Genomic DNA, 26,160 nt, shown 5'->3' with positions numbered 1-26,160 from the left:
TTAATCAGTTTATATTTTTTCCCAAGTGAGCAAATTCCAGCAATATGAGATCAAAACGTTCGTTTATTGAACAGAAAATTACAGGTGTAAAAATGTGAAAAAACATCTGTTCACTTGTTTTATTATATAAATGCTTTTTATGACATCAAAAATTGTAAATGATAACGTGGTGAGTATTATGCAATTAAATGTGCAGACTTTAGACTCAACCCTTATATCGAGCTCTAACTCCTGAAATAAACACAGGGAGGAAGAATTACTCGCAGGAAATTTGTACTGTCTTGGGTCAGACTGCGTCATGACTGCATGCAGTTTCTTGTTATTTGCGTCATATCTGGGCATTTCCTTTGAAAAATAAGCAAGACAAAAATTTTAAAATACTGTAAATACCGGCTTTAATGACTCATGTTATTATGCTACGCAGACCAAACCTCGCCATATTTTTACGAATCACGTATAACACCTTACATCTGGTGTGCATGATGGGCCATCACTGACTGGACACAAGCGCTTATCTGATATAATCACGATCAAATCAGATTTGGTATGTATCACAGTGCCATCTGTTGGTCAGAAAGGGACATTGCAGGTACCGGTCAATATGCAGGACATTTCATAAGGGACTAAGCCGGACAGTTGGCAACCCTACTATGGACATTACGTTTATTTTTGTTGCACAAATGGTAAAGTGGACAATGCTCCAAGACAGAAACAACTGCCTTATACTGTTAACGCAACTTCGGCTCTTAGCAAGCACCTGCACAGACAGTATGCTAACAATAAGCTAGTCAAGAAGTCACTTTAACAGGTAACAAACTGATGAGCAGTTATGCTGCTGCCTCTGTTTCTACCTGTTTATGTTTCTGCAGTAAAATCACAGTGATGCTTTAAAGTCTCTTTGTGCTGGTGTGTGTTGGTGTGCAGGGCTGTAGCCTGTAGGGTTGTATTGTTGACATGAAAGTAATGTAACAAGTAGTATAATGAATGTCTTTCTACTGGGTGTAATTATATAAAGTACTCCATTACTTTTAAGAAAAGTGTTGTGTGCAATATGTGTAATAACTTTTTTTACTTTACTTTTTTTGAGCAATGAATTCAACACCAATCACAACAAAGACGGCCAATACCGCCAACTAGTGATGTGACGTTCTGTATCGAGGCTTCGAAGCTTGTGTCGAGTAATGGAGGGGGCGTTTCCGCGATGCGCGTATCGAGGCTTGCTTCATTTATGGGAGGAGCTGAAAATGATGACGTCCGAAGCCTCGCTGCCCGGCTGTACCACGTGACTGGTTCACGAAGTGGTTCGAACTTTGCCGCGGGCTATGACAGAGATATAAACCCCTCAGACTTCATTCAAAATGTAGGTGTTTGATGGAGAGTTGCGGTTAGTGAGAGTTTGGAGACAGTTTGGAGGTTTAGGAGAGAAAGTCAGGAGAGAATGGAGCCAGCTAAGAAGAGGAGGATGTCCTCACCTGTGTGGGAACATTTTGATTTTATTCCTCCCAACAAGGTATGTAAATTTCTACAGAAGATGTATTTTCATAATACTGATGGTGCAATACAATTTATGTTAAGCTGTCTTTACTTTTGTACAAGGTGAAGTGTTTGCTATGTGCCAGGGAGCTGGGCTATAACAACACCTCATCCATGCTTAGGCACTACAGAGCTTTGCATGAGAATAAGGGGAACACCGATTGTGGAGCAAGACCAGGTGAGCCATCAAATGCCATGATAATATAGCATGCAGTAATGTTACTAAATGATATAACAATATTATACAACTGTAATAAGTTACGTGTGTGATATTTATATTTGTGCTTTGTCTTTATTGTCTTTCCTCAGCAGAACAATCTCAAATAGATGAAGACCTGGTTAGCATGGTGATTGAGGACTCCCAGCCATTTAGCATTGTGGAGGACAAAGATTTGTTAAATCATTAAATCCTAGCTATGTTCTCCCCACTAAAGGTCATAAAAGCAGTGAAAATTTAGTTTTTACTGAATAAAATGTGAACAGGCAGGACTGAGGCCTCAGTGTGTAGCTGTCCATACCTCAACGTTACAAAAGCACAACTACTGTCCACACCCCAACCACACCTCACCTCACAGTAAATGATCATTTCCATTTTAAGCATTTCCAAATGATCATTTTCCATACTGCCAGTATAAACATACACAGTATACTGCATCACTACAATATACATGTTTTACACACTCCTTTTGTTGTTGACATTTACAGGCTGTGTGCAAAAGGCCACACTCTTCAAATTCATGCCAACTAATATTTTTACGTCCAGTAGATGTCCTACTAGAGCACATGAAGCTTCAAGAAGCTTTGCGCTGGGGTGAACCAATTGGATGAAAAGCTTCAGTGCTTCATGAAGCTTCATCTGCCCATCACTACCGCCAACATTCACAAACATTTGACTTAGTAGCATGTGATTCATTTGCATGAATGTAATGTCTTTGGTATGCTGATTAGAGATCAAGGTGACAATGAGCCAATGAGAACTTATCTTATCAGTTCCCATCCCCAGTGGTATATTTAAATAAACTAAAAAAAAATAAAAATCCTGAGCAGGAAACTCACCAGCAGTTTCCACCTTTGACTTCCATTTATAAAACAGCAGTAGTAAAACCACCAGCACCACAGTGACAACCATCGTAGCACAAACCGCAGTAAATATGACAATCAGTGTGTAAACTATAAGAGACAAAGCAAGAAATTAGGAAGTTGATCAGGTGTGGTTTGCATTTTAACGAATACCTGCAAGATTTGGTGTTGAATAAACATGATAAATACACTTTTCTTCATACAGGTAGTGTCTATTTAAGACAGTGACCAAGCTCTGCCATTCCACATAGCACCTTATCTCTTCATTTTATTCATTTAATGTAGGTTTTGGATGATTCTTTTTTTTAAAAAAGTAAACTAACACCACATAAAATCTGCCCAACATGAGCTGTTCTACAATCCCTAAAGCTACTTTTAGCTCAACTTTTGATCAGAAATAATTTCGCAGTTATTTTGGTAGCTAGAAGAGCACAGAAGCACTAGAATCGTTGGAAAGTCATTCATGAAAATAACAGTACAGAAGAACAGAGCTGAATCCACTGTGGCTGCCTGACTAAAACCTGATGAAAACACTGCCCCCTTGTGGTAATAATTTTCATTAAATACTGTAGAGCGTTTACCTATTGAACTTTTCAAAGCAGCTGTGCTGTTTAAGCACAATGCAATGCTTTCTCTCTCAATCCAATTAAAGCATCCAAGTTGCTACTGATTGTTTTTGCTTTGTTCAGACTCTGTTGATGGACGCTAAAAAGTTGAAAAGATCATCCTATGACATGAACACTTAAATACTGCAGGTGCATGGTTAAGTGGTCTGAGTACAGTATTTGGTGTCAACTGATATATGTACTACATACGACAATATGTAGTACATAAATCATATGTATTATTACATATTGTAGCCATAACTACAATATGTGGTCTACTAAAAAGACAAGCAGGAGAATAACCTGGAGATGACTTGAGTTGGTAAATTGAGTTTGTGGTAAACAGATTGCGTCACTGTAAACATTGTCCATTCCACTGCAGGGCAACCTGCATGTGGCGAATAAAATTTGAACTTGAACTTGAACTTGACAGCTTGATGGTTGTAGGAAACAAGGCTGAAGTTGTAAACAGTGAAAATGAGATATGGTAATTCTCCTTATCCACTTTTGTTTGTTAATAATGTTGAATTTATTTTGCTTATCACAAAAGGAAACAGCATGAAATAGCCAATCATATAGCAGCGACTACTGACTCATCAAATGTGTTTTACATTTTTTTCATGGCCAAAGTAGAACTGAGGTGTTGCCCTAACATTATCGGATTTAAACGACTTGCACAGAGAGGATCATGAAATGCCCGTGAAAATGTAAAAACACAAACCTACTCTAAATGAGAGCTCTCTAAGTTGTTGCTGTTTTTAATTGATGAGTGAAATGACAAACCAAGAAGGTGGATTTTAACCTGTATTTGATTTCTCAGTCAGCTCCTGTTCATACAGTTTGGTGGTTGTAGGGAACGTGGCTGAAACTGTGAACAGTGAAAATGACGTACTGTAATTTTCCAGTCACTTAAGTTTTTTTTCTTAATTTTGTTTTGTTAAACACAGGAGATGAAACAGTGTGAAATAGTCATAGAAAGTGGAACTGAACTGACTCAATGTTGCCTTAACATATTCATACTTAAACTCCCTGAATCTCACACAGGGAAACTCCCATAGAAGTGGGAGAGTTACTTTAAATGTGAGGTCTGGTTTTTTATTTTATTTACCTGAAACTGGATCTCCTGTGTCCTCAGGTGTTGACACCTCAGGCAGCTCTGTGCTTTTCTCTGGATACTGAGCTGTGAAAAAAAAACAAACAGTGAAAATGAGATGCAGCCAGTAATATTATAAAGGTGATCATTCACATTTAAACATCTGTGGTAAAATTACATGTTTTACAAATTAAAAACACTTTCAGGGATGTGCAAAACAAAAAATGACTAGAAATGTCCTTTTTTGCTTTTACTAAATTACTTACTAAATGACTAAAACAGCAACTATCTGACTTGAGTCGATGTATTTAATTATTTTTAGTTTAACTGTTTTTGACTAATGACCTTTGTTTAAAGGGAAAACAAGAGATTTTGGTAGTACTTTCTATTATAGCTCAGTAATAAAGTGGTAATAATAGGGTAACAAGACCCAACAAGAATGTAATAATGTGGTCATTTCTAAGTAGTTACCATGGAATTACCGAGGTAATAACCAGTTAATATCCAAGTAACATCATGGTAGCAACAGTGATACAGCTGAGTAATATTACACTAAAATCCATGTAACTGGACAGTAAAAACATAGTGAGCATTCATCACTTTAAATTGTCCCCTTCAACACTAAGCACTCTTTTATCCCTGTCTAAAGATAAAGAAGAAGTCGAGCACCACCTTCTAACTTTGGTCACTTTTTGCCTCCTTTTCGCCTTTCCTCATAGATCCATGCTTGCAAAACACCGTCGAATATAACACTCATATTTGGAATCAAATCCACATTTCAGCTACTGCTGTAGGACTGCAAGGTAATTAAAGCCAAGAAGGTGGATTACAGTTTTTTTCAGTCGCTAACAAGCGTTTGTCCAAACAGTTGTCACATTTGCAAAACGCTAAACACAATTAGCACAGCATCGGTCTGTTGTGGCCATACCATTCACACATTTCATGTCGTGTTCACCCAATATGCAGTCAGTGAACACATTTCCACAATGCTTACATTTTCTTAACAGACAAGCTATACCTCCCAACAAAATTATGGACTGTTTTTGTAGTATCTACGAATGTTAACACACAACATCCCACAATAGCAAAAACAATATTCCAAACCTTAGATACAGTATAAAAACCTCTGCTTCTGCAATGATATCAGTACAAAAACAATATCAATATCAAAAATATATCTCAGCTGATAATAAACAAACAATTGAATAATTGACACACAGCTGATTTATGTTGGGTAAATTGGGCCAACCACAGCTTCTTCCATTCTGGCTTAGACTCAGTGGGGTTTATAAGGCAAGACCTTGAGGAGTGATGTTTTTGGAAACAAAAAAAAAGACAAACACTGTAATGTCTGGTCGAGAAAGAGTAAGAGCAAGGGGCCCAGGGAGAAGAGCAGGCCCAAGGAGAGGGCAAGGTAGAGGTGTAAGAATGCGTGGTGGTGGCATTCCAAGGGCTGCAAGAACAGTAGTCAGTGATGAAATTCGTGCCACTATCATTGACCATGTAATCAACCATGGTCTTTCACTAAGAGAGGCTGGTGAAAGAGTGCAGCCCAAATTGAGGCGGTCAACGGTTGCCTCCATTATACGCATCTTTCAACAAACCAACAGGTAAGTATTGCATTTTACATGGATTGTTTCTATTCTCACTCGACATGTCAATATGGTCATACAGTAATGCATATGTTGAATTTTTTGTCTTTCTAAAGAATGCAACGTCTTCCACCCTCTGGGGGAAGAGGAAAGCTCCTCAGTAATGATCAGGAGCTTGCCATTGTAGAAATGGTTACTGCAAATAATGCAATAAAACTGCGTGAAATTCAAACTAGAATTGTGGCGGACCATGAGATATTTGACAATATCGATAGAATCAGCCTCACAACCATTACGCGGACATTGTCCAAACACAGAGTGCGGATGAAGCAGCTCTACACTGTTCCCTTTGAGAGGAACAGTGAGAGGGTCAAGGAGCTACGACGACAATATGTCCAGGTATAGTGTATATTCAATCCAATGTCCAGTTCTATAAGCTTTGCACTTTGCAAGTAGGTAACCTACACAATACTAGGTTACAGTACAGTATGGTATACAGTAATAACATGACTTACATAAACTTTGTTTCAGAGAGTTATGGAATTGGAGGCCAACCAGGCCCCTCATGAATTCATATACATCGATGAGGCAGGATTCAATCTGGCCAAAAGGCGTCGACGTGGACGAAATGTAATTGGAAAAAGGGCCACAGTTGATGTGCCAGGACAGAGAGGGGCAAACATTACCATGTGTGCAGCAATTGCAAATGCAGGATTACTCCTTCACAGATGTCAGGTTGGACCCTATAATACAGAGCGCTTGCTTGCCTTTCTCAATGATCTCCACCAGCGCCTGGTTCCAGAGCAGGGTCAGGAGGGTGAAAACATGAGGACCTTTGTAATTACCTGGGACAATGTGGCTTTCCATCACTCGCAAGCAATAACAACATGGTTTGAAGTCCACCCAAGACTGGTAAGTCTCTTCCTTCCACCCTATTCACCTTTCCTCAACCCCATAGAGGAGTTCTTTTCTGCATGGAGGTGGAAGGTTTATGACCATCAGCCACATGACCAGATGTCCCTCCTCGAAGCCATGGATGCTGGCTCCAGGGACATCACAGTTGACGATTGCCAAGGGTGGATCCGACATACCAGGCGGTTTTATCCCAGGTGCATCGACTTGGATAACATCAGATGTGATGTTGATGAAAACATGTGGCCTAACCCTGAAGATCGCAGAGATTAGATGCAAATTTTTTGCCTTTTTTTAGCCCCCCTCCCCCTCCCCCCCTTTTTATCTTGGCTTTTTGCTGTTGTTTTTTTGTTCAGAATGCTCTTGTGTGTTTCATGGATGTTTTGTTCACTGTAAGCAATACTGTAAAACTTTCTCTGTCCTATCATACCGTGTTTCTACTGTACCTCCTGTAGTAAAACAGTAAAGGAACAAAAACTTGTTTGCTTTTTACTGGAATGCTTTTGAATGTGAACATTACTGTACATGTGGACATACAGTTACCAACCAAGACATTTCTGGTGTCAAAATGGTGGGTTGCATGTTTCGCATGCAAATACCTGTAAAACTGAAACATAAAAGTCTATGCAATTTTTGTAATGTTAATAATAGCCAGTATTTTGAAACCTGGTGTACTTTGATTGACTGCATGTACCTTGCGAAGTGAAAACAAGTGTTATTCTTTGACAGACTAATTTCATTTTGAGTCAGATTTATATTGTTTTTGTACAGTTAGTGTGTGCAGAGAAAGATGTGTTCTATTTTGAAATGAAGAGTTAGTATATATTTAACAAAATGTATTTTTGAGAAGAAAATTATCCATTTGGCCAATTGTGTTTTGTAGGTGTGAGTCTGTGTTAAGAGTTTAGAAAAGTATCTGAAGTATGGGTAGGCGCTTGTTAGCGATTGAAAAAAACTGTAATACCTGTAGTTGATTTCTCAGCCAGCTCCCGTTCATACAGTTTGGTGGTTGTAGGGAACGTGGTTGAAGCTGTGAACAGTGAAAATTACATACTGTAATTTTCCACAGTCACTTTAGCTTTTTCTTAATTTTGTTTTATTAAACACAGGAGATGAAACAGTGTAAAATAGTCATAGAAAGTGGAACTGAACTGACTCAGTGTTGCCTTAACATGTTCACACTTACACTCCCTGAATCTCACACAGGGAAACTCCCATAGAAGTGGGAGACTTACTTTGTAAGGTGTGTTTTACCTGAAATTGGATCGCTTGTATCTTCAGGTGTTGACACCTCAGGCAGCTCTGTGCTTTTCTCCGGATACTGAGCTTTAAAAACAAAATGAAATACAGTGATAATGAGATGCAGTCAGTAATATTATAAAGGATATACTTTGCATTTAAATAGCTGTGGTACATGTCTTAAAAATGTCTGAAACCCAAAACAATATAGATAAATATAGAAAACAATTATTTGTACGTTTAGTGCATTTTAAAATGAGGAAGTAATGAGTCAAGAATGTGCACTTCTGAACCACATTTAAGCCTAATATAGCACCGCTATTATTCCTTTACTGCATATAAATATCCTAAATGGTATTGGCTTGAGTCCCTACCAGTAACACCTGCTTCTAATGCCTCCAAAAGTTCTACTATGGAAAGAAGTCGATCTATATGATAACTTTTTTATTGATGTATATTCTGGTACATTACATGTCCATGCTTCACTGGCTGAAGGTTCCAGTCTTTCATGCCAGGATCTGGACTCTTCCAGTCTTGTTAAAGGTGCTGTTAATTGTTAAATGAAAAGCCAAGAAGGTGATTCACTTGTATTCACCTGTAGCTGATATTGTATTTGTAAGAAATATGGCTGAACAGTGAAAACAGTGAAATAGTGAAAATGACATACTATAATTTTCCACATTAGCTTTTTTTTGTGTGAAACAGTCATCGGTTTGATATTTGTATTTTAGCAGCAGCCGATGACTCATTCAATGTGTGTTTAAATTAGTTTATACAGAAAGCAGAAGTAGACTCATCAGCATTGCCTTAACATGATTGTACTTCAACTCCCTAAAAACATAGCGTATCAGTGCAGATCAGCATTGGACACTAATTGTATGAAAAGTGTTACTTGAAACCGAACCTTCTGTTTCCTCAGGCGGTGACAGGCCAGGTAGCGCAGTGCTTTTAACTACATGCAGAGCTGTAAAAAATCAACATACAGAGGACACAATTAATTAATTCACACCTTGGACATTATTTAACAAAATCATCAGGAGAAGCCTTATTGGTTACCATTGTACTAATCTGGAAACACATCAGCTGGTCTTCTGACTTAAAGGATAACAATTATGGAAAAGGAGGATAACTGAGATAAAAGTTATCTGCATTCCTGGTGATCTCCTTTCCTTTCTTGTATAGTCATAAAGAATTCTTTCCTTTATACCTGTAATTTTTCACCCTTTTCTAAATCACCCTTACAGACTGGGCAGACAGGTTTAGTTTACCTTAAGCCAAGATGACACTAAAACAGACTTTGATTAACAAGTCTAGGAACCCTTTGATCTCGAGAAGCCTGTTGAGGAACAACAAACTAATACTATTTTTCTTAAGCGTTCAACATGATGTTTCTGGCATCCATCTGCTGTGATAAAAAGCTTTGTGTTAACAATAATATAATTATAACTATGTCATTCCTGATTTTCAACATTCATATTAAGAGACTGTTTTAAAGAGTCCCTTACTTCTATATAAACTCTTGTACAAAGCAGGTACAGCTGCAAGTTTTTCATATAAGACAAAGAACTGGATCTTAAATGTACAGAAAGTTTGTTTTTTTCTGTTAATTAACCAATAAACATTTGTGTGTCGAATAACAGGGAATAACAGTAAGACTGTGAGTAATGCTCAATTTGTCCATCTAGATGTGACGTGGTAAACGCTTGTGAAAAATAACAGGAAAATAGTTGTTTTCAATTATTAAGGAGACAAACACTAATCAGTCCTCACCTGCAGAGAAGCAGAAGAACAGAACATGGAGGCAGTTCATTCTGAATTTAATCCTAATGGACAGAAGACACTTCTCTGCTTCTTTTGTGCTTCCAGTGTGGCTTGCTGAAAAAGAAGCTGCAGCTGCTCAGTTGGACACTGATACGTGATGCGTCTGCTATTTGTAATCTGTGTGCAGCTACACCCACTACTTGTTCATTCAATGTGTGTATCCTTGCGAGTGTGTTGGTCACGAACATCATGCCCAGCTGATCCTATATGGGCTCAAAATGTGGTCATAAATATTTTGTACTTGTAAATTGGTTTTGTACTTGTAAAAAAGATTTGTATGTGTAAAAAAAATTTGTGTGTGTAAAAAAAGATTTGCGCGTGCGTAAAAAAAGATTTGTGTGTGTGTAAAAAAGATTTGCGCGTGCGTAAAAAAAGATTTGTGTGTGTGTAAAAAAGATTTGTATGTGTAAAAAAGATTTGTGCGTGCGTAAAAAAGATTTGTATGTGTAAAAAAGATTTGTGCGTACGTAAAAAAGATTTGTGTGTGTGTAAAAAAGATTTGTAAAAAGTTTTGTATGTGTAAAACGTTTGTATTGTGTAAAAAGATTTGTGTGTGTAAAAAAGATTTGGCGTGCGGTAAAAAAGATTTGTATGTGTAAAAAGATTTGTGTGTGTTTAAAAAAAGATTGTTGCGTGCGTAAAAAAGATTTGTATGTGTAAAAAAGATTTGTGTGTGTAAAAAAAGATTTGTGCGTGCGTAAAAAAGATTTGTATGTGTAAAAAAAGATTTGTCGTGTTAAAAACGATTTTGTGCGTTGTTAAAAAAAAGATTTGTATGTGTAAAAAAGATTTGTGCATGCGTAAAAAAGATTTGTATGTGTAAAAAAGATTTGTGTGTGTAAAAAAAGATTTGTTTTTGTGTCACAGGGTCTAGTGTGTACATACAGGGATTCCACAGCATTTTCAACAGCGCCTTCGGACAGCGGGGGGGGGGCAGTGTTTTGGAAATGACAGTCTTCATTACAAAGCTTTCTTCGTTATGAATTAGCATACATGTTTTTATTGAACATTTGAAGAACTAGCAAAAAAAACAGAAACTCTTGTAGTTCACATAAAGTCAGCGATAAAAACAACAAGGAGCAGGTGCATCTAGTACAGGTAGAGCTGCTGCAAAAACCCACAGAGCTCAGCAGCCAGCAACAAATTCTGGATCCTTTGCTTTTAGTTAGCAATTAGCATTAGCAGCACATCCTGCGTCCGATGTGAAGGGACTTTTATGCTGCGCGCTGTGACTCACAGCAATGGTCCTGGGTCAGCCCTGACGTTGTGTTAAACTAATCCTAAAGTAATAATGGTATTTCTAACCACTGACATACCACAACTTTATCCTTTCAACAGCTGCTGAAAGTAAGGGGACCTAGCTGCTATCGGATATTTATATAGAGATTACCCTTCAAGGACCTGCAGTTCAAAAAAGTGCCCCTCCGACAGCCAAACCCATCTGTTCTCTGATTGGATTGTTTAATTTGTGATTGACATGACATTGACCAATCAGCTTAAAGGAAGAAAAATAGGGTCAAAATTCGTATTTGTAACTTGCAGGGTTTTTTTTGGGCTAAGTCCACACACAAATCTTTTTTACACATACAAATCTTTTTTACGCATGCACAATTTTTTTTACACATACAAATCTTTTTTACGCATGCACAAATTTTTTTTACACATACAAATCTTTTTTACACATACAAATCTTTTTTACGCATGCACAAATTTTTTTTACACATACAAATCTTTTTTACACATACAAATCTTTTTTACACATACAAATCTTTTTTACACATACAAATCTTTTTTACGCATGCACAAATTTTTTTTACACATACAAATCTTTTTTACAAGTACAAAACCGATTTACAAGTACAAAATATTTATGACCACATTTTGAGCCCATAATCCTAGTGTTCAACAGGGTTGAGGTCAGGACTGCAGACAGGCCATCCCATCCTCTCTATTCCAGATTTTAGAGGTAGTCTCTGATAAACCTCGCTCTGTGGGAGCAAGCCTTGTCATCTTGAAGGATAGAGTTTGGTCCCAGACTGTTGGAGAATCTCATCTTGATATCTCTCTGCATTAAGATTGACTTCAATGATGACAAGGGAGATGCCACCCACACTATCACACTGCTTTTACCCACACTTTGACCCTACAGTCTGATTGCCATAACCATTTATGTTCTTTCTCAGTGAGTATTGTAGTCTGTTTAGGCTTTTTAGTACATCTTTCCATCCATCCATCTTCTTCTGCTTATCTGGGGCCGGGTTGCAGGGGCAGCAGTCTAAGCGGATAAGCTCAGACCTCCACCTCCCCAGCTTGTCTGGGGGAACACCAAGGCTTTCCCAGGCCAGCCAGGGTGTCCTGGGTCTGCCCTGGGGCCTCCCGGATGGCTGAACTCCTCACCCTATCACCCTGTCTCACCCTGTCTATCTATATAAGGGAGAGGCTAGCCACCCTTCGGTGGAAGCTCATTTCTGCCGCTTGTATCCGCGATCTTGATTTTTTGGTCACTACCCACAGCTCGTGACCATAGGTGAGGGTAGGCACATCTTTATTGCTTAGAGTTTGTTACAGTTTTCAATCCTGCTTTTGCCTCAGCATGGTCATTATGCTTCTGATAAAATTAAACTATTCAGACACTTTTCTTTTTACCCCATAATCTCGAAGTCATTTACACATTAAAAAAAGTGACAGCGTGACAGTTTTCTCCAAGAGAAAGTGGAGGAAAAACGTTTAAGGAAACTTTCCAAACTTCCACCGGTCTGTTTATGCTTATTTTGTTTCACAGAGTGTAAACATCAGTGTCATAATAAATATCATTATCATTCTGTTTTAACACACACAGACACAATAACGCAAATGAGCCTGTCTACAGTTGAATTTGGATTTCATTACAAAATACCAATTAATTTTGTATTTGTGTGGTAAAAAGAAAATCCTTTATTGTGCCAATATCCTATTTTGTTTGTAAAAAAAGAAACATGAATTTTAATTTCAAAGTGAAAACCCTCAGAAATGTCTTATATGAGCAATTTTTCTCTGAAACTTGAAGGCTGTTATAAGGAAACTTCCTGTTTCCACAGACCAGTTTATACGTAGATCAACAGAATACGCCCTCATATTGTTACTCAGTCAATATCACACGTCAGTCTGATTTTGGATTTCATAATAATAGCCTTGTGAAATTGCTACCATGATCTTGTCTGTGTGTGAATTCAGAATCTATTGCAAGGAAAGTTTTTGTTTCCACAGACCAGTGGAAGAGTAGATGACAGGGTACACACTCAGTGTTACTTTATGGAACTTTGGATTTCAAAATAATAGCGCTTCAGATGCGTTTATATCAGCTACTTTTTCATCTAGTTTCAGAATGCACATTTTTAAATTTAGGTATTCATTTCTATTTCAAAACAAACAAATGAAAAAACAACCAGCGCCTGGAAGAGAAAAATATGTCCTTTTCCCCTCTTTTTTTGAAAAATAAAAATGCAGTTCTGCCACCAGCATGTTCATGTTCTTGCATTTTTAGAAATTTCAAAATGATATACTCATTGAGCGTGGTTCCTCATAGCAGCTGTTTTCCTGTAATTTCTCTTGTGAAATCTTAAAGTAATTACAACACCTTAAAGATCAGTGAGGGTTCATGAGAGAGCATACAGTTAATCTTATAATTAAAAAAAAACTAAACAAAAAAAACTTTCTTATTTCATATCTTTATAAGAAAAAAATACCAATAACAGCTTTCTTTCAAAGTCATCTGACCGTGACTTAGCTAAATCAAGTGTCCTGCTGTGACTGTATTAAGAGAAATGATGCAAAAATTTGGGTGGAGAGTAGGGCTGACTGTTTGTTTAGCAGAACAAGTTCTTCATTTAGAAATAAGGAGTTTCTGATATGACAGTGAAATTCGAGGATTCGAGTGATAAAGTCTCAACATGAAAGTCCGTCACATTGTTATCTGCTTCATCTTCCTCAGTAAGTACATTTACCTGTATTATTTCTAAAGTTTTTTGTTATTTGATTTAATTTTTAAGATTCATTAGTCACTATGGAGAATTTACCTTCATCATTCTGACACCACTTGTCTCTTTCTTGCATTTCATGTATTTCTCAGAATAGTTTATACATAAATGTTGTGCCTTCTATGAATGTTAGTCTGAAATCATTTTTTACTTCCTATGTGTTTCATCACATAAAAAATATTCTCCTATACATGGTTCTTTTTCATAGGAGATCATAACATCAGGAACACATTTATTCTGATTAACCAAAGAGCCCTTTCCAACTATATTAGCATTTTCTAAACCAAACTCTTTTTTTGTTAACTTGCATTCAGAGCCTCAGGAATAGTCGTGAGGTTGAGTAACATAATCAACATATTATAACATAATCAAACACCCTTTCGCAGCAGTGGTGAACTACTGCTTAATGTTAAATGGGTCTTGTGCTGCTCATAATTAGCCAAAGACTTACCTTGATTTGGGTGCACAGTTATGATATTGTGACTTATAATGTGACTTGGTGATAAATTTCTTCATGAGGGGCACTGATGTGTTCAAAATGTCTGTGAAGACATTAATAAAACAACAGTGCGTGAGTCACTTTTGCATTATGGTGGTCTGTCAGTAATGCTCACTTGGATGAGGCCACTGACATGGGTAAACACAGCAGCAGCTGCAAGCTCGTTACCACAGCTGTGGTAATTATCAGATACCAGCCTATTTGAACCAGCCGGAAATTATGCAAAATGACCTGTCAGCTCATTTTGACCAAGGAGCTCATCGTGGACTACAGGAGGAATGCTGACCCACATCCACCCATCCACATTAAGGGGACGGCTGTGGAGCGTGTGAGCAGCTTCAAGTTCCTGGGAGTCCACATCTCCGAGGATCTCACCTGGACGACCAACTGCTCCAAGCTGGTCAAGAAGGCTCACCAGCGCCTCTTCTTCTTGAGGACTCTGAGGAAGAACCACCTGTCCTCAGACATCCTGGTGAACTTCTATCGCTGCACCATCGAGAGCATCCTGACCAACTGTATAACAGTCTGGTACGGGAACTGCTCTGCCTCGGACCGGAAGGCGTTGCAGAGGGTCGTGAAAACTGCCCAGCGCATCGCCGGAGCACCACTTCCTGCCATAAAAGACATCTACAGGAAGCGGTGTCTGAAAAGGGCTGGGAAAATCATCAAAGACCCCAGTCACCCATCACATGGACTCTTCACCCTCCTGCCCTCTGGGAGGCGCCACAGGAGCCTCCGGACTAAGACCACCAGGTACCGGAACAGCTTCTTCCCCACAGCTGTCAGACTCCTGAACTCTGCCTCCTGACATCTGACCCACGTTAAATTCATGGACTGAACATACACACAATGGACAACTGTACCCTCAAACACACAATAATAACATGGACTGAACCACCACTCACAACCACTAGCACTTTATATAGCCTCTGTAGAAACTATCTACACCCTCACTTATCTTAACTGCACTACTGTATAGCTCTGTGTAAATAATCATTCTGTACATTCGATAATCTTTAATCCTACAACTGTTTACAACTTGCATAGTTCCCATTTCTGTATAGCTGTATATCTCAGATTCTGTAAAGTTACTTATTTCATATTCTGTATAGTTTTCATATTTATATCCTGTTCATAGCCTGTTCATAGCTTGTACTCACTACAGCCTGTACATACTTATAGTTATAGAATATTCACAACATACTTCATACCGTGTACATTATAACATACCATAATAGACCCATTTCTGTAATATACTCGCATATCTATATTATTGCTAATATATATTGTAATATATCTATATCACTAAAGCACTTCTGGATGGATGCAAACTGCATTTCGTTGCCCTGTACCTGTGCATGTGCAATGACAATAAAGTTGAATTCTATTCTATTCTATTCTATTCTATTTTGCATAATTTCTTGTTAATGGTGATGAAGAGGCTACGTGTAAAATCATAAGACCATATGTTTGAAAAATCCTTACTGATTTATTTATCACAGCTGTCCAACTCATGTATTTCTTAGATAAATAATATTTTAAGTGTTTTAACACCTTTGTTTATTTTACTAAATTATTACATTGTGCATTTATTTATTTATTTTTGCACTTGACTGGGAATGCAGTGATCTTAGCTTTACACAGGGGGTGCTGTGGCACCCGCAACACTCCCACAGTGCCACTTGAATTTTGCCAATGCACTTTATAAAGTTCATAAAAGCAGAATGAGTCTCTTGGTGGAGCTGAGGCTTAAATACTTGTGAAAACAAAGCAGACTTTCACAAGTAACTACTTCTTCAGCTTCAGTATCCACTGAAAGAACATCAGCATTTAGTTGATGGTTAAAGGATAAAATTAAGCAAGAAAATCAACCTAGGTGAACATAGAGAGATTCTAAATATTAATTACAGCTGAAAAAACGTTAATATAGTATTTCAGGTGTTAGGAAATGTGGATATTTGTACAGAGAATTATTGTTAAATCAATTTGTTGATCTTCAAATTATCATCAGACCCGAATATCTATTTGGGTGATAGTAATGATTTACTAATCTTTTCCATAGCACTGCAGGATGGAAACACTGTTCCTTACAATGCAAAGATTGCCATGCATACAGGAGTGGAAGGAGGAAACATCACAGTTAAATGTTCATTTTATATCTTTGGAAAGTGGAAGCTCTTATGTAAGGACCAATGTGAAAGGGGAAACATTCTCATTGAAACAGCCGACCTTGTAGCTCAAAGCGGCAGATACTTTATTAAATACAAAGAAGAAGAGTTTCCAACACGTCATGCAGTTTTTTATGTCAGCATCACACAGCTGGAAAAATCTGACTCGGGGCTGTACCGGTGCTATTTGGACAGAGACTTGGATCCATATTTGTTTGATAGCTTTCAGCTCACGGTGACGGAAGGTGAGTTTTTACTAGTCATCATTAAAATGCGCCACAACCTTACTCTAAAAAAAAAAAAAGGATAATATTTTCATTGCTCACTGATAACTTCTTTACATCAGTAATGTTTCTGATTGTGTCCCTGTTTGCAGCATCAACAGCTTCAACACCAGCATTGGGCCCGCAATCTTTTTCAACTTCCACAACAATCACTAAACAGCCTGAAATAACATTTGTAAATTCAGGTGCAGTGAAATATATTTCACAAGTTATTTCTCTCAATCCAGAAACATGAAGGGGTAGTTTTTCTATACATAAATACATACGTACATACATATATAAGAACTGTAGTTTTTATACAAAGATTATATTCTCCCATATTTTGGTCTTCTCTTTTCTCTCTGCAGGTTTTCTCTGGCCTGTGGTTATAGCTGTAGTCGTGGTGGTTTTGGTGTTGTTTGTTGTTGTGCAGCTCATCTGCAAAAAGACGACTACGGACTCTTGTGAGTTATGTTTCACCTCTTTGGCACCTTTATGATAAGCTGATTAGTGATTCTAATGTGTGGATTTTTAACCCTGTGACTGACTGTTGACATTTGTGGAGCGCACAGAGTGTATAGTCTCCAACCAGCCTTACATCTAAGAATATTTCATGTTTGTCTAATACTTTTCTGTGTTTTACCGTTTTCAGGTTTGAAGAAACAGAAAATTCTGAATTATGAAAAGAGCGAGGTAATTTGAACAGAATCTATTGTTTATGATGTCAACATGACGAATACCAATGAAGGCAGGGGGAGGAATCTTGTTCTGCATCTTTTATAAACAGCATAGAGCAGCGCTCATAGTACACTGACTTGGCCCAAAAGTTTTATACTCAGCCAGAACAACGACAATGATGGCACTATTCCTACTGCCTCATTCTATGCACTACATTACCCAGAATGCCTAGAGCCATTCTGGATATTGTAGTCCTTATTATCACTATATATCAGGGATGGGCAACTCCAGGCCTCAAGGGCCAGTGTCCTGCAGGTGTTAGATATCACCCTGAGTTAACACACCTGAATCGAATGATTAGTTCATTACCAGGCCTCTGGAGAACTTCAAGACATGTTGAGGAGGTAGGACACCTGCAGGACATCAGCCCTTGAGGCCTGGAGTTCCCCCACCAAAAGGTGCTTACCTCAAACCTCAAGAGCTTCTGATTTAACAGGGTTACTTTCATCATTCTGTCTTTTCCAGATTGTTCTCTATGACAATCCTCTGACGTTGCCACTTGAAGAGTCAGTATACCAGAGCCTGGATCCAGCCAGCAGGGATGAAGACCAAGTGTACCTTACACTTAAACAGACATGGAAGCACAAATAATCCAGCATTCAGGCCTGAATTTATGTGTCACAACAGACATCTTTAAACACTTCTTTATTCTTCACTTTAGTAAAAGATAAAGATTTTACAGATTGAGCATTATGATCATTATAATATTTTGGTTTAAAATAACTTCTCTTCTCATTCTGGTGCAAAATTAGAGCTCATCTTATATTCAAAGGCACCACCTGGGGGTGCTGCAGGAGTAGTGACAAATATCAGGATTAAATAACAGCTCATCAAACTGATCTGTAAAGTTGCAAAGCAATAATAAACATTGGTATATTGGTATGTCTTCTTTCCAAACAGGTTTTCCAAACTCTGAGAACATCTGAGAACCAGAGGGGAAAACAAACCCTCTCCCCCCCAAAAAACCACGAAGCACTCTGAGAGTGCAAACATCCACCAAAGTTTTATTAGAATTCACACAAACCTTTTTGAGTTATTGTGTTTACACACAGAAAGAATGACACACATGCATGTTACAACTACCAAAAACATAACCTACTTGGAGATGGTTACAACAGAAAAAGAAAAAATAATTGCAATTTCATTTATTTATTTGGGGGGATTTTTTTTTTTTTTGTCATCCACCCATTTTCTTCCGGTCCAACCTGGCCACCAAGAACTCTCCCTTGGGCCCCCCTTCCAGGCCTGTCTCCTGGGCAGGGCCCTGGTAACCCTATCCCAGGCAGGGTGAACTGTTCCCTTGAGCTTACACTCATAAGTGCCTTTGTCGGGTCCTTCACCCAGACCAATTTGCCATGGGAGACCCTACCAGGGAACAAAAGCTAACTGACAGCACACACCCTGGAATCCGTGGGAGACACAAACCCCGATTTATGGAGGGGGGATTCTTATTTATGTTTATTTATTTATTTTTGATCTGTGATAATGGGTCGAAAAGAGAAGTATAAAATTGCCCCCAAATCTGATCTGACTTTTTAATAAAGTAAATATGTCTGATGTTGCTGTGGAATGACTCCCAGCAGAAGACAAAACTCCATAAAAAGATTTAGACAGAATCATGACTTGACATCTGTTTTTGAAGCACCGCTATATTCTGTATCATGTGCTAACACATAGGATCCATGACAAAAACTGTATTTAAACATTATTTTCTTTTTCTTTATGTTTAACTTATTCTTTAGTTAATTGGTTGTTGTTAATGGCTTTAAGCTCTTGTAAGTCTTTCATTACTACTAAAAAAAAAATTATTTTACTGAGTAGAAGATCCGAATTTACACCAAAAACTCCACTTCTGAAATTTGTGAAGAAATTGCTCCAGGAATTATACTGGATCATTTGTCACCACATGAATTCTACATATTTGAACATTTAGATGGGGCTTTAATTTTTTATCCTTTCATTGTATTATATCAGTTAATACGATCAAATGCAGGGAGTAAAGAGAGATGGGGAGGAGAGTAGGGCTGAGTGTGTCCTGTGTTTAGAAGAAGAACCCAAACATAAAAAGAACGAGACGCTTCGGGTTTGCCAGTGAAGAAGGACGAGGAGGTAACGAAAAACGATCAAAGCATCAAAATGAAAGTCTGCCACACTTTTATCACCTTTATCTTCCTCAGTAAGTACATCCACCTCTTTGTTTCCTGTTGCTTTATTCATTTATTTATAGGTGATCTGTGGGTTATTCAACTATAATCAACAAATAGCCTGAAACATCCCCACCCACTCACAGAGTGTACCTTTCATTCTACATAAAGTGTGTTGTAAATAGTTCTACATGCCTTGTAGAGCTGGTGACGAAAAACATGTTTGTTTGTTTTTTAGACTAACGTTAAAGAGGAACAGCAGTGCGGCAGTAAACTGTGCTTATTGAGCAACACATCAAAAATCTAATTTCACGCTCAAAGACATGAACAGTGGGCAGCTTGTCTGATACTGATGCAGTTTCACAGGCTCCAAGCTTCTCTTCAATGTCTCCTTTTATTGTTGTGAATAAGTTAGAACAATCTTTTTTAAGCATCTTCTACACATCAACTGAAATGACATCACTGGATCAGATGCTTCACTTTATGATCAGGACAAAACTAATCAGCCAACATAGCCTGAGATTGATAGGCTGAAATGTGAGGTTAAATAACCCTTTGTCTGTCTCATCATCCTCTTTAGCATCAGCTTTAGCTATTACCTTATCCCCCCTATCAATCGCTGTGATGAGCTGATGGTAAATGGACTGGTTCTTATATAGCGCTTTTCTACTCATCTGAGCACTCAAAACCTAAATCACAACAGAAGCCTAAAAATAAGACTCCCCCAAAACGGTGTGACCTTGACCTTGACCCGATTTTCACCAAACTTAAATCAGCTTGAGTTGTTGTTGTTGTTTGTCTTCACACAAAACATGATATCTTAAGAATCAAAATCTTAAGGATATGATAAGAATTTGAAGGATTTCTAACTAGCACTCACAGCCAAGCGTGAAGCAGTAGGAATGAGAATCAGCCACTCCAACTCTGAGGCCATGGTCCTCAGCAAGAAAAGGGTGGGGTGCCCACTCCAGGTCAGGAACGAATTCATGCCCAAAGTGGAGGAGTTCAAGTATCTCGGGGTCTTGGTGACGGGAGAAGGGAGCCGGAGATCGACAGACAGATTGGTGCTGTTGCTGCAGTGATGCGGACACTCTATCAGTCCACTGTGGTGAAGACAGAGCGAAAGAAAGATACAAGGATCGCAGATACAAGTGGCAGAAGTGGGCTTCCTCCAAATGGTGGCTGGCCTCTTCCTTAGAGATACGGTGAGGAGTTCAATGGAGCTGCTACTCCTCCACATCGAAAGGAGCCAGTTGAGGTGCTTTGGGCATCTGATAAGGATGCCTCCTTGGTGCCTCCTGGGTGAAGTGTTACAAGCATGTCCCACTGGGAGGAGGCCATGGAGCAGATGAAGGACACGCTGGAGAACTTTTATCTCTTGACTGGCCTGGGAACACCTTAGCGTCCCCCAAGCTGGAGGAGGTGGCTGGGGAGAGGGAGGTCTGGGCTTCTCTCTGTTTAGTCTGCTGCCCCGCGACCCGGCCACGATAAGCGGAAGAAGATGAATGGATGGATGGAACCAATTTGATACTGCCTCCCTTCGAGGGAGAATATAAGAATAAAGATATTGCAATGGCCCTGTTAAAGTCCAAACCTCAACCTGATTAAAATGCTTTGGTGGGACTTAAGAGAGCAGTGCACAAATGAATACCTGCAAGCCTCGACTGAACTGAGCCTACACTGTAAATAAGAGTGGGCCATATCTTTGTGTCCACAAAGATATGAAAGACTGATAAAACAAACACTTTTTATGTTAGAAGCAATGATTTCAGGGTACCACTGCTATGGTGGTTCAGCAAGCTACTCAATCACAGAAGTACACAGGGTCATGTGAAAATGTTCTTTTTCATACGTGTAAGTTGTAGTAATTCTCTAAGACAACTGCAACACAGTATGGAGTTTTACTTTGGGCTACTGGTAAATTTTAAATTCAGAACTAATGTATCAAAAATCGTTGTATGACTTTTCGTGTCGTTCTTTTTTTTAAACAATTCTCAGCAATCTAGATCTTTGCGATCATGATTGACGTTTTTATGTAGAGTATCTGTAAACAGAATTGATTAGAACGTTTTAAATAGTTTAAAATCAAAGCAACATGTGTATCTTTAAATATAAAGCAGTCTTGTCTTACATGAAGACAGTAAATAATGATTCTTCGTGTTTTCAGCGGCTCTGCAGGATGGAAACACTGGTGTTGTCGGTGCAGTCATTCCCATCCGCACTGGAATGGAAGGAGGAACCATCACAGTTGGATGCTCATTTACTCTGTCTGGAAGCAGGAAGCTCTTCTGTAAAGAAAAATGTGAAAAAGGAAATATTCTCATTGAAACAACAGATGATTCAGCCCAGAGTGGCAGATATAGTATTAAATATATAGAAGGATTTTTTCTCATTCATACAGTTGTCTATGTGAGCATCACTGAGCTGGAAAAGTCTGACTCAGGGCGGTACAGGTGCTCTTTGGACAGAACACCTTCAGATCACTTATCTTTAAACTGGGATTTTGAAGTTGTTGTCACAGAAGGTGAGTTTCTACAGAAAGTCACGAAAACCTTCATGTCTCTGAGGATTATAAGTGTATTTAGTTTATCGTAGATTGAGAACAACTGTGTTGTTAGAATATTAGTGAACTTTCTTTGGTTACAGACTGCTTTGAGCAGCAAGTGTTATTCTGATTGTTTCTTTGTTCTCAGCTTCAACTTTCAAGACTAAATCCCATGTGAAACCTATTTCATCGTCAGCACATCTGCCTTCATCACCACGACCACTAACATGGAGTTTTACTTCAGGAAGCACCTTACCTTTATCAGCCTTCAGTGAAAGCACCAAGCAGCCTAAAACATCACCTGCAAGTTCAGGTTCATTATTCTACATTTTATAAGATTTTCTCTCAGCCAACGGACATGAACAGAGTTCCTTTCTTACCTACTCTGCAGTGCATATAGTGGAGGTTATTCTGGCTTCGTTAATTGCATCTTCTTTCCTACAGGTATCCTCTTGCCTGTGGTTATAATAGTGGTATTGGCTGTGTTTCTCCTGCCTGTTGTTCTGCTGCTCATCTATAAAAAAAGGGCAGTTCATTCTAATGGTGAGTCCAAACGATTCTTTCTGCACCTTTAAGAGCAATTTATTCAAATTAAATTTATTAAAAGGTGGGACAGTAGTTCAGTGGTTCAACAGTGCCATGACTGATTAGACAATGGTAATGTGTTTTCTACAGATTTAAACAGGAGAAGCTCAGACCACAACCAGACTGAGGTGACTTATCTTTGTTTATTCTCTCTGTAAGTTTAAGTACTTTAGTATTAAGTACTACTTAATAAAAAGAAGGAAACAAGGAGTGATTTCACGGTTTGCTAAATCCACTAAAACTGCAGTCAAGGATTTTACATTCAAAAACACAAAGACTATAAAGTTAAATCATCATTATGCTACCAATTCAGAGCCGTGTTTTAAGGGCAGTGATTAACTTCATGGTCATCTTTGTGGTTAATGTTCATGAGAAAATTATTTCAGTCCAAGAGCAATCATTCATCTGTTTCTATTTAAAGTTTTCTTTTCACTGAAAAGTTTGCTAATCTGCAATTATATTACCAGTCAATCAAATATCTTTACGTAATGTTAAAACCAGTTATATCAGAATTTTTACACCTCATAATTGTTCAGTTCTGTGATTGCAGTCTTTTGGTTTTATTGTTCATGATGTTGGTGTTTGTTTTGGTTTAGAGTCTGTGCTTTTGTTAAGCCTTTTGAGTACAAATAAGAGCAAAGCTCAGTGAACCCCCCAGTACAATGCACAGACAGACACAGTCAGTGATTTTCTGTTGAATAAAAGAATTAACCTGTTAAAAAGCTGAATGCTCTTCTGAAGTTGTTTTATAATATAATGTTTTAGAATATCTGTATACAGTGTTGTCACTGGCAACCACAGTTACGTATAACTAAAACACATTTTTATTCACACTTGAACTGACTCAACCTGGAAATTAAAACTAAATTGAATTTCAAATAGAAAGGCAAACTAAATAAAAAAAACATAAAAATGACAATGATGAAGAACCACTGGTTTTGTAAATCAAATATTTCTACTTAAATCTGTGGCAGTTTAAATATCGGCCCTGCAAAGAGCATACCAGCTATGATATGGACTCTCAACAATACCCACACAACCTACATAAACTTTGAAAGCTTTCACAGAAAAAGGAATCAATATATATATATATATATATATATATATATATATATATATACACAATATAAAACTATATATAGATATAGATAGATAAAAAAATATGAACAAAACAACTTGAAGTGAAAATCTGCTGTCTGTTGACAGCTTCTGCTAACTTATTTATTTATTTCCCCCCTCAGATGGTTCTTTATGATGACACTTCTCCAACCTCCAAATGTGAAGGCTGAACTTACCTTACTCTTGGTGCAACCTCAAGGACAAGGACTGAACCTTTCCCACACTCATGGAGGCACAATAACACACACGATCCTGTCTGCAGATGGACCCTGACTTTTAATGAGTTGTTTAATGTTGACACACAAGCCAACGGTGATGGATCACTGAGCCTGTTCTGTTCTTATGATTTATTTCTTTGCAAATATTATGAGATACTTCTTCTACTTCTAGAGATATTTCTAGTTCTTGGTTCTTGTTTAATTATGTTAGTTCCCTGTCTGTCCCAATCTCGTCTCTTGTCTTGTCATCAGCGACCCTGTGGAAATCAGTCTTGTCTCTGTGTTTGGTTATTCCTTCTGTCTCCCCGGTCATACCCCTGTGTCTGTCTGGTCACTCTATCTCCTGGTCCCTGTGTTTATCCCTTTATCATCTCTCTGTGTTCCGTCCTTTTGTGCCCCCAGTAAGTCATGTCTCCATGTCTGTTTATTTCTGGTTCCTGTGTTAGGTTCAGTTTTGCTTCCCCTGTCTAGTGAGTCTGATGCTGTTCAGCTGTGCTCTCGGGTGTGTACGCTCTGCCCTAATCTGCTCCTGTACATACAGTGGCTTGCAAAAGTATTCGGCCCCCTTGAACTTTTCCACATTTTGTCACATTACAGCCACAAACATGAATCATTTTTATTGGAATTCCACGTGAAAGACCAACACAAAGTGGCGTACACGTGAGGTTCACTGTCCTGCTGGAAGGTGAACCTCCGCCCTGGCCTCAAGTCTTTTGCAGTCTCCAAGAGGTTTTCTTCCAAGATTGTCCTGTATTTGGCTCCATCCATCTTCCCATCAACTCTGACCAGCTTTCCTGTCCCTGCTGAAGAGAAGCACCCCCAGAGCATGATGCTGCCACCACCATATCTGACAGTGGGGATGGTGTGTTCAGAGTGATGTGCAGTGTTAGTTTTCCGCCACACATAGCGTTTTACTTTGTGACCAAAAAGTTCCATTTTGGTCTCATCTGACCAGAGCACCTTCTTCCACATGTTTGCTGTGTCCCCCACATGGCTTGTGGCAAACTGCAAACGGGACGTCTTATGGTTTTCTGTTAACAATGGCTTTCTTCTTGCCACTCTGCCATAAAGGCCAACTTTGTGCAGTGCACGACTAATAGTTGTCCTATGGACAGATTCCCCCACCTGAGCTGTAGATCTCTGCAGCTCGTCCAGAGTCACCATGGGCCTCTTGGCTGCATTTCTGATCAGCGCTCTCCTTGTTCGGCCTGTGAGTTTAGGTGGACGGCCTTGTCTTGGTAGGTTTACAGTTGTGCCATACTCCTTCCATTTCTGAATGATCGCTTGAACAGTGCTCCGTGGGATGTTCAAGGCTTGGGAAATCTTTGTGTAGCCTAAGCCTGCTTTAAATTTCTCAATAACTTTATCCCTGACCTGTCTGGTGTGTTCTTTGGACTTCATGGTGTTGCTCCCAATTTTCTCTTAGACAACCTCTGAGGCCGTCACAGAGCAGCTGTATTTGTACTGACATTAGATCACACACAGGTGCATCTATTTAGTCATTAGCACTCATCAGGCAACGTCTATGGGCAACTTTGGTCTGCACTCAGACCAAAGGGGGCTGAATAATTACGCACACCCCACTTTGCAGTTATTTATTTGTAAAAAATGTTTGGAATCATGTATGATTTTCGTCCCACTTCTCACGTGTTCACCACTTTGTGTTGGTCTTTCACGTGGAATTCCAATAAAATTGATTCATGTTTGTGGCTGTAATGTGGCAAAATGTGGAAAAGTTCAAGGGGGCCGAATACTTTTGTAAGCCACTGTATATTGTCTGCCTCTCCTGCTGTTCCTGTCAGTCTGTTCCTACCCAAAACTGTTGTCATTCTTCAGCCCCATGATGCATGACAAAACTAGATGAGAAGTTGTGAGGTTGTTTTGCTTCTTTCTTATTTGCTAGTAGTGATGTGCAAATAAAGCAATCAATCAGTATTGAACCACTTCATAAGTTGTTTTGAAAGTGGGTTCATTCATTCAAAGCTTTTTT

General features: G+C 38.6%; 4 protein-coding genes across 7 annotated transcripts; 3 read left to right on the top strand and 1 right to left on the bottom strand.

Annotated features, from left to right (window-relative positions):
- Positions 1-205: 205 nt before the first annotated feature.
- LOC120737356 lies at positions 206-9,925 on the bottom strand. Its single transcript, XM_040037998.1, has 7 exons — positions 9,825-9,925; positions 8,959-9,018; positions 8,070-8,141; positions 7,780-7,845; positions 4,327-4,398; positions 2,404-2,703; positions 206-231 (listed from the first exon to the last, which is right to left on the bottom strand). Exons 1-7 carry the CDS (start codon positions 9,862-9,864, stop codon positions 206-208), a joined length of 636 nt encoding a protein of 211 aa, XP_039893932.1. The 5' UTR covers positions 9,865-9,925.
- On the top strand, positions 5,944-7,169 carry LOC120737455. The gene is made up of 2 exons (XM_040038170.1): positions 5,944-6,302; positions 6,435-7,169. Exons 1-2 carry the CDS (start codon positions 6,021-6,023, stop codon positions 7,086-7,088), a joined length of 936 nt encoding a protein of 311 aa, XP_039894104.1. The 5' UTR covers positions 5,944-6,020; the 3' UTR covers positions 7,089-7,169.
- A 3,590-nt stretch (positions 9,926-13,515) lies between the features above and the next one.
- Positions 13,516-19,238, top strand: LOC120737456. The gene is made up of 6 exons (XM_040038171.1): positions 13,516-13,844; positions 16,453-16,803; positions 16,935-17,027; positions 17,190-17,285; positions 17,474-17,514; positions 18,025-19,238. Exons 1-6 carry the CDS (start codon positions 13,805-13,807, stop codon positions 18,148-18,150), a joined length of 747 nt encoding a protein of 248 aa, XP_039894105.1. The 5' UTR covers positions 13,516-13,804; the 3' UTR covers positions 18,151-19,238.
- A 115-nt stretch (positions 19,239-19,353) lies between these two features.
- LOC120737319 lies at positions 19,354-24,805 on the top strand. Of its 4 annotated transcripts, none has more exons than XM_040037933.1 (7): positions 19,354-19,735; positions 21,871-22,005; positions 22,105-22,227; positions 22,397-22,561; positions 22,693-22,791; positions 22,924-22,987; positions 24,075-24,805. In XM_040037933.1, the coding sequence occupies exons 1-7, from the start codon at positions 19,696-19,698 to the stop codon at positions 24,223-24,225; spliced, it is 777 nt and encodes a 258-aa protein (XP_039893867.1). In that variant the 5' UTR covers positions 19,354-19,695; the 3' UTR covers positions 24,226-24,805. The 4 variants fall into 4 exon arrangements, with proteins under 4 accessions (XP_039893867.1, XP_039893865.1, XP_039893868.1 ...); XM_040037934.1 differs by having other exon boundaries at positions 19,355-19,735; positions 21,871-21,993; XM_040037931.1 differs by having other exon boundaries at positions 21,871-22,227.
- The last annotated feature ends 1,355 nt before the right edge of the window (positions 24,806-26,160 follow it).

This window comes from Simochromis diagramma, unplaced genomic scaffold, assembly GCF_900408965.1.
Source record: "Simochromis diagramma unplaced genomic scaffold, fSimDia1.1 OVJJ01000061.1, whole genome shotgun sequence".
In the NCBI taxonomy this organism is placed as follows: domain Eukaryota; kingdom Metazoa; phylum Chordata; class Actinopteri; order Cichliformes; family Cichlidae; genus Simochromis; species Simochromis diagramma.
Note: the sequence above shows the minus strand (reverse complement) of the source record. Positions and strands in the feature narration are given on the sequence as shown.